An 11,637-nucleotide genomic window follows, 5' to 3' on the forward strand; every position below is an offset into this window, starting at 1 on the left:
AGTCCAACGGAGTAGTTGGCAAACTGTCCATGGGTTGCCCATCCCACGATAGTTTCAACTTAAAATACTCATTGGGTGGGGCGAGGTTGGATATGTCCAACCTCCGCCAAAGGTCCCACACCTGTCAAATTTGCTGAGTCAGTCATAGCCTTCTTTACACTGCAGTTAACTTCTTCCACATCCTCTAAATCACCTCTACCACGCTTTCCTCTTTCAAAAGACAAAGCACAATAATCATCTTGCATCATACTACTGCGGTCATATCTTTTCCAGCTCCTCATTCCACTTTTCAAGCTACGGGAATTGTCATGTAATTAAGTCATCAGGTGGCTTGTCTTCAGAAAACTCTATATCCACTACTTCATGGTCTTCAGTGATTTTTTGTGTTACACCCTCATCCAGAATTTCAGAAGTTTCAGTCACTTTAGGATCCTTGCTAGTCCGCAAATCCTCTCTAATTTTTGCTATCACAACTACACCCTACTTCTCTGGCATTGACTCCTCCTTTTCTTCAATAAGCCTCTGGTCATGATCATGGGATTTTACAGAGATCACCACTGTTGCTGGTTTTGTAACAAAAAGAATTTTCCTGCAAGCCTTCACTTCATCAATTTCTTCCAGTAATTTTGACTTTCCTCTTCGTGGAGTAGCACGAATTCCGGTGGACCACCCTAGCCCTCTTCTCTTCTGCTCCTCTATAAATAATTCCCCACAATCCTTCTCACTATGCCCAATTATTCCACACAACAAAAATAAGGAAGCCTCTCATACTTGAGTCTGAATTTGAGAACCCTCCCATCTTTAACCTTGACTTCCAAATTCTGTTTAAGGAGTTTCGAAATATCAAGATTAATTTTTATTCGTCTGAAATCCTCCAGCCCTAATTCGTCCTGTTCTACGTCAACAAATTCGCCCAATCTCCCATCAATCACTTTTGCTATGGCATCCGATCGATAGTTGAAGGGCAAGTCTAGAATTCGAATCTAAAAGGGTGAATGTGTTAAAGGTACATCTGCTTGCTGTTCACTCCCACCCACATCATTAAGAACAAGAAGATGATTTTCGAAGCACCATGGTCTACCATCAAGTATTCGCTCTTTATCTTTCCAATGGAAAAACTGGAAAACGAATAGGTTAGGGCTTACCATCCTGATGATAATCTTCGTTGAAACATACCATGATTGAACCATAGTCTTTTTGAAAGCCTCCACATTGAAATTACGATCTGTGATCAATTTCCCTACAAGCAATAGGAAACCCTTTTTGAAGAATCTGAAACATCCAACTCACTCACGTCTAGAATCTCTTCTTTGTCGCTAATTTGTAACGTCTTACATCTGTCTACTAGATCATCAGCCATGGATGAGAATTAACCTCCTCGAGGTTAGGGTTTCCTGTCGTCTCAAGGAAACAGAGCGCCCTGTATTTTAAGGGAGATTTTTAACAATATTTTAATGTAACCACATATAAGAATTTTTTTATTATTTTTATTCTATTTTTATTTTTTGAAAGAATAATATCTCATTGTATCAAGTAAGGAAATAAATTGAGGTTGGGTGATAATATATTATGTCGAGGTTATATTTTTCTAGGAAAACACGTGACAACAATGGACTAAGCATGCAATAAGACTTATAAGAGGGATAATAAGTCTATATTATTAGTAGATGTTATTGTTCTAGGCATTTGTACATTTAAGAAGTTAAAGACATTTTCTTTTACACTTAAGAAACAATTATACTCCGTATATAATAGTTAAGATTGATGTATTATTATAATTGAATTAATTTATTTTATACTAAATTTTTTTTTTCCAAACAATACTGTATATAAATTAGCTAAATAAAAGATAAATTACTAAAAAAATTAAACATTTGGAAAACAAAAACACAAAAGATCAAATAATAATTTAGGGTCCATTCGGCATCACTGCAGCTTTCGATTTTTTGATTTTGAAAGTCATAATATGTTATAAAGAGAATAAAAATAAGTCTAATTTATTAAAATCGTAATTATTTTGAAAATTGACAACAGACAAAAATGGTTACCTATTTTTGTTTTTAGTTTTCAAATAAAAATAAAAAATAAAAATAAAAAGATGAACGAGCTCTTAAATAACGCACTTCATAGAAACAAAACATAAAAATGAACATTTCATAGGTGATTTAAAAGTGGATAAACAACAAACACTACTACATTTTTGACCAAATGCAAGGGCCTAATAAAGGCTAATACAACGGTATTTTAATTGTCGTTGCAATAGAGTATGCTATTGCCACGGATTTAACACTAATGTTCTTAGAGGTAGAGCTATTGCCACGGCTCTAAAGAGCCGTTGCATTAGCCTAGCTATTTTAACAAAAATGAGAGTTGATGCAACGGTATGTGTTGTATGATGAAAAATTTAAAAGCGCGCGATTACTTCCCTCTATTTTTTTCCCCAAATTTTTGAACAACACGTGTTACTTCCCTCTATTCACAACGCATTCTCACATTACCCATTCTCACAGTACCCATTTTATCAAAGTACACGTTTTCTCCATTTTCTCCAATTCTCTATTTTCCCTAATTCTCATATTTGCTTCAATTCTCCATAATTACTTCCAAATTCTGAGAGGAAAATTACGAAAAAAATTACTAAAAAATTCTAAGAGGAAAATAAGCAAAGAAATCTGAGGAAGTTGACGAAGGCGGCACTCAGGCGGTGGTGGCTGATAGCGGCACTCAAGCGCTCTCATTTTCATCTTGCATGTCCCTTCCTTGAGCTGATTGCTCGAATTTCTGTTCAAGGTATAAAACGAATATTCGTTTTGAGATTTATTAATTGAAATTTTGTGGTTGCATTTTGTGGTAAGGGATGGTTTTACTCCAGTTCTTCATAAATAGTTAAGGTAGTGTGGGTAAATTAATCGAATGCAGGCTTTATAAATTGATGCTTCATAGAATTATTCCCACCAAATTGCTTCTCCAATTTTCACAAATGAACTTAATTTCAATTGGAAGGCAGGACATGGCGAGGGAATCTTAGACTACGATGAACGGCGATGCTCAGGCAACAACGAACGACTGCGCTCATGCCTTGGTAAATGGCAATGCTCATTAGGCGAGAATGTAAGCCAGTTCCTTTAATTTGTATTCATCTGAATTATGTAATTAGGGTCCTAAATTTCCATTCGTCCCTCAATTTATGTAATTAGGGTTTTTAATTTATCACACCTTTGTTGAATTCGCCTATAAGAATGACAATATGTTCATTAATCATCTGTTTTCTCTTCATTTTGCAAACTTCATATGTCAAACATGTTCTACCCAAATTAAAAGCGTGTTTTTCTTGCCGGCAACAATGATTTTGCCTTATGACGTTCGTCAGTGTTCTCTCGCTGCGGCTCGACGAGTATGAGTTCAAGGATGGGTGGAAAGAGTATGTGCAGAGTTATGGGGGAAAAGGTTTGGTATGTTGGTGATGGTTTTGAATTTATGCATTAGCAATGAAGAAGATGTGCTAGTTGAATAAAAGTTTAAGTTTATTATTGTTAGGGAACCGAGTATAAGGGTTCAATTTATGATGCTACTTCTGCTTTTTGAATCTTATGGAGTTTGTCATGGATCTGGTATGTTTTTTTTCTCTTCATTTTTATGTTTTTTATGTTTTTCTTGTAATTTTAATATTGGTTTGATGATTTGAACATTTTGGTTGTTTATTTCTAGTTGCTAAATTGTAATGTTGTCAAATCTAAGAAATTGATGTAATGTTGGTTCATTTCAATTCATCATTTGGCAAAGGTGGCTTGTTTGTGATGTGTAGTCATGCAATGGTAGTAATTATGATGTCTAGCTGCTGCTGATAGTTAATGCTGCCTATTGTTATGTTATTGCTTGCTCAGATGTTGCTGCTACCATGTTGTATACTATGGTGGTGGTTCTTAAAATATACAGTACTTAATAGTATACTTTGGGAGAAAGTAGTTTAGCTACTTGTTTGCTATAAGTGTAAGGTTTTTATCCTTGAAAGTTTGAATAAGATGAAGCTATGGAAATTAGGTTGGCAGTAACTTAACCTTGCTGTCACACACGATTAGAAGTTCAGATTCATATGGCACCAATTCAATTAAGCTCTAAATGTTATTTCTTTTTTATTTGATACTTAATTTTTGGCGGCTGAAGCTTTCTTTTTCATATTTCTTTTATATTATAGCATCTATTATACCTAAATTGCTCTAGGAACAAAAATAGTTATGTTAGATCAAACTAGCTACTTAGGTCCAATCTAAGCTTTAAAGCCCTATCAACAACTATTAGAGCGCTGGTCCCTTTATTACTTATTCCGTTAACAATATTGGTTTGATTTAGATAAAAGAATTACAAGAACCTTTTTTTTTTTAATAAACTTGTGTCATGAAAATCCAAATATTGGTGATATGTGTTAAAATTTCCTTATTTTTCGGTTTGGAATGTACTAACCCCAATCTCCCTCATTTGCAGGTTTGTTCTATATATGTATCTCTCTAACCCCTTGTGAGTTCTTAGCTTTCTTAGTTTTTACTCTTGATTCCAAACTAAATTTTCCTTTACTAAATCTCTATCTTGTAATTATACTAGAATTTAGTTGATTTTTTTCTTTTCCTGAATATCTCTATTTAGATTAATAGTTTTAGATAACTTTTTAAGGTGTATTGGGATTACCTCGGATTTACCTTATACGAAGCAAGGGTATTTTTAGTTGTAGTGCCATGTTATTGGTTTAAACCGCTGTTGTTAAATTGTTATGTTGTTTGGGTGGTGCTTGCTGCTATTCCTTTTACCTTGTATATTGATGTTGTCGTTTCTACTATATAATCTGCTACTGCATCTACTCTATAATGTTGCTACTGCCCTGCTTTAAATGTTGTTGTTGCCCCTGCTGTAATTTTACTGACTTGCTGCCTTGCAGACGATGACAACTCTCTCTCCGGCTACAAAACATCTCTCTCTCTCCGGCTTCAAGATAGATTTTGGTTTTTGTAGTATATGTTGTAGCAACCAAACAAATGTTGAAAATATTGTATTTGGGAACAGTGATTTAGCTTTGATAGGTTTTTTTTTTTTCTCAATTAATTAATTAGTGAAATTTGATTTTGTAACTTTCCCCTTAAGGGCAATAATGTACAAACCTTCAATTTATATTAATGAAATTCCAATTTAATCGTCTTAATTATTATTATTATTATTATTATTATTGGCATTAGGGTATAGGGAACCGTGGCATTAGGTATAGGAAACCGTGGCATTAGATATTATAGCTAATGCCACGGCAATAATGTTGCCGTTGCATCAGGTGTTGATCTAATGCAACGGATCATTGATGCCGTAGCATTAGGTGTCATATGTCGTTGCATTAGACCTACTGCAACGCCTTCAGATGTCATGGTACATGGTCGTTGCATTAGGCCTAATGCCACGGATTTTGACGCCTAATGCAACGGAAATGAGGGTTGCAATAGGTCAAAAATGTAGTAGTGAAATTACGTCATTATAAGAGAAAGAGGGATGTTGACAACACTATCTACATAGGGGTGTAGGTGAAAAATTACAAATATTAATTGATGAATCATGCAAGCTTTTCGATCCCCAAGATTATTTTCAAAGTAATTAAAAGACTAAACTAAAGCATACTTTCATTTGATATGGTACAAGAAATCTTTCTTATGTCACTAAACTTGAGAAACAAGCATCAAAGAGTAACTCTTTGGAAAAAAAAAAAAGCAATACATGTGGGAGGTTTTTCTTTTGTCAATATATTGCAAATTATTCAATGAAAATATTAGAAAAAAAAAAAAAAAAAAAAAAAAAAAAAAAAAAAAATTGAGGAAGAGATTTTCTTTTTCTCTCTTCGCAAAATACCTACAAGCACCTTCCTCCATACCCTGCATTTCTAAACAATGCTTGTTTTATTTCTTCTGAATTTATCAACGACTTTTGTTCCATTTCCTAAAGAAAATTTTTCCAAAGTGAGAATTCATTGTTAAAAAAGTTAGAAAAAATTATAAAAAAATTAGTATGAATTGAATCAATCTATTTACAAAAATTATACCTCACAGCATGAAGCTTGTAGTGAAAAATCATTAAAACAACTTATAACACATTGTTGTATTTCAAGACCCAATGCTTCTAGTGTAGCTACAGTTGATAGTAGAAGTCCAGGTTTCCCTGCACAACAAATCTCCACCCTTGTATCCAAGTTTCTCCTCTCTACATCAAACTGCATGAATTACAACATTCTCAAAATTATATAGAGCTCACTTGATCAATTTGTGAGTCAAATTGAGATAAAGACATGATACAAAAACTGACGAGTCGTGATCAAACTTTTAAAAGGAAGTAACCAAATAATTTGTATATTTACTCCGTATGCAAGCTAGATCGGGGGATTAGAAGGATTTGTTACATAGTTTTGCATCGTTTTTAAACTTATGATTTGTTGAATAGGGAGTCAAACATCTTTTATTTTCAACTTGTTCATTTCATATTCACTTATTAAAAATAATCAAAGAATGATGCCAAGATAAAGCTTGTAAAATTATAAATATTAGGTTAGATCCCGTGCCATGCACGGTTTTTTACTCTTTGTTATGGAGTATCAATTTAAAACTATATATTTAAATATAAAAAATAATTTGATCCAAATTAAAATCTATTTCTTATTTGATCCCAAATCAATCAACTTAAAATATTATTCAAACTTTCTTCTATTTTGAGCCCTGATGGCATATTTATTTTTAGGGTAATGCTATATATAACACTTAGGGTTACAAATAAGCATTAACCATCTCTCCTTATTTGGTACTCTGTATTAGTTTAGGAATGTATAACAAAATTAAGTGCAAATTAGTGTAATTAATGATATATGCATAAGCATTTAATATACATCTTTTTTTAGTATTAAGTTGGGAATTTATCGACAATTTACTAGTAAATCGGTGTAATTAATGGTTATTTATTGTCTATTCTTTCCACTTTTAGCTTCTTATATTAGGCTGCATATATCTTTTTCCTTTTTATTTCACATTTGATAATTTTCATTCTCCAATTATGTTAGGTTGAAAAGATATATATTCATGATTTTTTTGCTATAAATATTCATTATATATTAAAAAGTAATTACTTTTATAGGAATTTATATCAAGTTATGGTTAGATAATAGATATCTAAGACTCTAAGTTGGTATTATTTCACGATTTTTTTTTTCTAAATTTTGGAAGTAAATATTTTGAGAATATTCTCTATCAATTTTTTTTTAAAAAAAAATGCTAAAGACACACTAAAAGATAACACGTGTCATTACTAGTGTGCCTTTTAGTATATAATTATTATTGATCGATTGATGATTAGTTTAAAGTGGGCTATTCAAATTCAATTTACAACTGGAATAAATACGAATTATTTTAAATATGAAAAAAATTAGGTGATTATTTAACCCGTGGGGTATGACCCATATAATTCAATGGGCCCCTCTTACATGACTACAAGTAACCTAATGACCCATGTTGATTGACCCCCAAATTTTGTTTAGCTCCTAAGTGATAGGATGTTTTGACTCATATAATTAAATGGGGCCTACACAAGATAAATTAATTACAAGTAGTGGAATGTTTTGACCTCTATAATCGATTGGGGCCTTCATAAATAACCTAATTAATTCATGCCCTATCCCAATTTGCCCCAAAATCTAGGTATGCCCTTAAGTAGTGGGATGTTTTGATCCATATAATCGAATGGGTTATACGAGTAACCTATCAACTCATGCCTATCCTTGTCCGGACTTCACCGCCCTTAATTTGTTTCGTCCCTAAAAATCTAATTTATTAAAGAAAATAGGAGCTAGATTACATTAACTTAGCACTAATATAAATATATTACTATTGAAATAATTTTAACAAGATTGCACAAAATTATACAGAGTAATTTGAAATTTGTCAACTAAAAATATAAAAGTATAAGACAATAAAAGTAGCATAGTAAATAAAACGCAAATAATATGAGAAAAAACTGTAAATTAGAATCAAATTGTAATGATACCTTTGGTGAGTTCCTGACAAGGACATCATTTGGCTTGGCATCTTTGAAAATGCTCATAACATTCAATTGATTATTGTTAGAACCCACATCTATCTCTTCTTGCAACTTGTTAATCCTTTCTAATAGCTCCTTCATATAATCAATTGTATCACCAAGTATAGATGTTCTATCCATCTACACCAAACATATAACAAATTAATCCACATTACAAATCAATCAATTAATAGTAGTATAGTAATTAATCAACATATTACTCTCATCACATCCGTAAAAATCTTACTCTTGCATTACTAATTCAAATTACATTATTGTCGTGACTATTATAACCCGAACGAGCCTAAGCAAATTAATTTATTACCTTACTAATCTTAGGAACAACGGATCTAAGCATGGAAAGACGGTCATTCAATCTCTTTCTTCTCCTCCTTTCAGCCATAAGATTCTTAGAAGGTTGTCCTTCAACCTTCTTAACTTTACTCTTAACATTACCATTACTAGTAACCCTCTTATTATTACTATCAATCATGGACAATCCCACATTAAACCCCGTCGCCGCCGAAGGCGAAGGCGAGGGTACCTCAAACTCAAGCTCACCGGAGGACAGAGAATGCTCCGCCTTGCATGATGATGACGGAAGAATATTTGTCTTTTTTTTATTATTATTATTGTCATCATTCGCCGCCTCGATCATTGACGACATCGAGTAGCCGGGCTCAGGGCCCGGCCCGGAGAAAGTCGGGTTAAATGGGGCGGAAAGAGGGTGGAGGAAAAAGGAAGAACAGTCTAAGGCAGTGGTTGTTGCGGCGGCGGTGGGTGGCGGTGGGTGGTGGTCAATGGTGGAGGAAGAGAAGGAATCATAGGATGTGGTGGAGGTGTTGGGTAATAAGGTGGTGGTTGAATCTAGGCCGTCGAATGGCCAAGTGGATGATGAAAAGAAGCCGTTGATTTGATGATCTACGGTTGTTGATGATGGGTTTGTTTCCCATGCTTCTCTTCTTAGAGCTAATAATTCTTCTAAGAAGCCATCTTCATTCATCTCCATTTTTCTCTCTCTATATTTTTTTGGTTTCTAAAAATGTAGAAAAAGTGGAGGGTTATTGTATGTAAAATGGGTGTATGAGTTTATGATTGAGTATTTATATGTGGATGATTAGACACATTAGTTTGTTTCTTCAAAAAAAAAAAGACACATTAGTTTGTTTAACAATAAACTAAGCCTATGTATTTATAAAGGGGATAGTAATGGGAGTCTGAGCAAATTGGTTTCTAATTACTTCGTATAAATTTGGTACGGTGATGTCATTTTTCAATTCTTGTTGTTTTTTTTAACAAAAAAATAAAATAAAATAAAAAACATACAAAGTAATAAAGTTTGGACCGTTTTGTATTAAGATTGAGGCTTGACTACTCATCAGACAAAATTAATAAACATCTTAAAATGGTATGGAGTACAAAATATGTAGTTATTGTGAAAATAGCATTAATAATGTATAAACAATAAGAAACATATATAAATATGTCAAAAATTATATACAAAGCCATGAATCTAAGGTTAACATTTACTTATATTTTCTACACTACTTTACAATGACTTTAAACCTTATTAATGTTTCACAAACAAAATGTCATTAAAAAAAAAATCTATTGGTGAGAAAGTTTTTAACATTAAAATTCTTAAATAACCGATCAATTATTTAATTTCAAAAAATCTATTGACAATGAGATTTAAAATCTTAACAACCTACACATTATTTTGTTCTTTGAGCATAAAATACTTGTTTAGTTGATCTCAAACCAAAATAACATATTATTATATCACTCTTCACTCATCAACCAAAATGACATAATCAGATAATGTACATCCAAATATGCTTATTATGTTATACTTGTAGTTATTAAGCTTCTCACAACATTTTTTAAGATAATTATATCATGCATTTGAATATATGCATGGAATATATATAAACTCGATCAATAGCTATTCGATATGTATAATTACCATTATGTATAGTTAAGGCTTAAGAGGTGTATTCATCATCAAATTACTTGCTCATTTTATGTGCATGCATTATTAAGTATTATTAAGGTATGTATTCATCAATCATCATCAACATAATACGGATTAATTTTTTTATTTTTTTACTTAAATAAACATAGTAAAAGTTGGCAAGTTTGTCAAACACTGTTACACCAATTTTGTAATAATTTTATATTCTGATTCTGTTCAGAATATATGACAAAGTCAACATTACAGACATGTTTATACACTAGTTTGATTTTATTTTTAAGTAAAATGAAAATTATTTTTAAAAATATATTATGAAACTTTATATTAATATCTATCTAACAATATAATTTTTTGATAAAATATGTTTTTGTTATGTTAGTAAAAAATTATGGTCAAAGTTAATGCATGAATAGTAAAAAAAATCCAATGTCTCATGTATTTTGAAACGGAAGGAGTAGAAAATATAGGTCTATTCTTATTGATAAAAAAAAAACAAAAAATTTAACGAAATAATTGCATGGGAAATGATTAACAAATGGTTGCTTGTGAGACTAATTACGGGTTATTTAAATGATTGAATAAAGCTAAAATTAAGACAAATGAAAGGAAAAAAAGGACTAAAAATGGAATCTAAATTAATAAAATAAGAGAAACCTGATATTTAATCTCTCAAGGTGATTTCCTGTCGTTATCACCGAAATTTGCAAAGGGGAAAAAACAGAAAACAGTGGTGAATAAATATAATTGGCTAACAATTCTGAAAAGTTTGACCCACAATTCTGTCTTAACCGAAAAGGATGGAGTTAGCATCATAGACTCTATTTGTCAGCTTCTGATATGCATAACCCACCCCTTGTTATTTCATTTGTCCTTCCATACAAACACCACGTACTCGTACAATTATTATTATTATTTTTATTTTTATTTATTTTTAAATTAAAAACATACCACGTACTCGTACAAAATTTTTAAAATGTAACAATACTTGCCAATTTTTACTAAAATAATACTTCCTTTGTACAAAATTATTTAACTAATATAATACTTCCTTCAAATCTCTCAAAATAATACTTCCTTTGTACAAAATTATTTGACTAAAATAATACTTCCTTCAAATCTCTCAAAATTTTAAAAAAATAACAATACTTGCCAATTATAATCTGGTACTTAATTATTACTCCATATAAAACTAAGGAAGTATATAGGTCTTTTTGTCAACGAAGAGAGTATTATGAGACAGAAGGAGTAGTAAATATAGGTATATACAGCAGAAAGTCAATTTCTCTCTCTAAAATCTCTCAACTTCTCTAATCTCTATGGACTTTTGGAAAACGTAAAAATTGGGGGGGGGGGGGGGGGGGGGGTAAATCCTCTATCTTTAGAGGGGTAAAAGCAAGGGTACCCCTGTAATTTCAAAGGGAAGGTCAACGGTTTAAATAGTCGTCACCTTCTGAACGCCTGACACGTGTCACAAGCGCCACGTGTCCTGCCACGTCACCCCTGTAAGAAGCAAATGTTTAGGGTAAAAATACCCTGAATACGTAGACCATTGGGAAAGTGACACGTATCACCCT

The 11,637-nt window shown here is 32.1% G+C and overlaps 1 protein-coding gene across 1 annotated transcript; it reads right to left on the reverse strand.

Annotated features, from left to right (window-relative positions):
- Positions 1-5,527: 5,527 nt before the first annotated feature.
- On the reverse strand, positions 5,528-9,270 carry LOC110690011 (transcription factor bHLH61-like). Its single transcript, XM_021866835.1, has 4 exons — positions 8,414-9,270; positions 8,056-8,229; positions 6,071-6,238; positions 5,528-5,967 (listed from the first exon to the last, which is right to left on the reverse strand). The coding sequence occupies exons 1-4, from the start codon at positions 9,095-9,097 to the stop codon at positions 5,881-5,883; spliced, it is 1,113 nt and encodes a 370-aa protein (XP_021722527.1). The 5' UTR covers positions 9,098-9,270; the 3' UTR covers positions 5,528-5,880.
- Between the last annotated feature and the right edge of the window lie 2,367 nt (positions 9,271-11,637).

Source organism: Chenopodium quinoa, unplaced genomic scaffold, assembly GCF_001683475.1.
Source record: "Chenopodium quinoa cultivar QQ74 unplaced genomic scaffold, ASM168347v1, whole genome shotgun sequence".
Taxonomy (NCBI): Eukaryota; Viridiplantae; Streptophyta; class Magnoliopsida; order Caryophyllales; family Amaranthaceae; genus Chenopodium; species Chenopodium quinoa.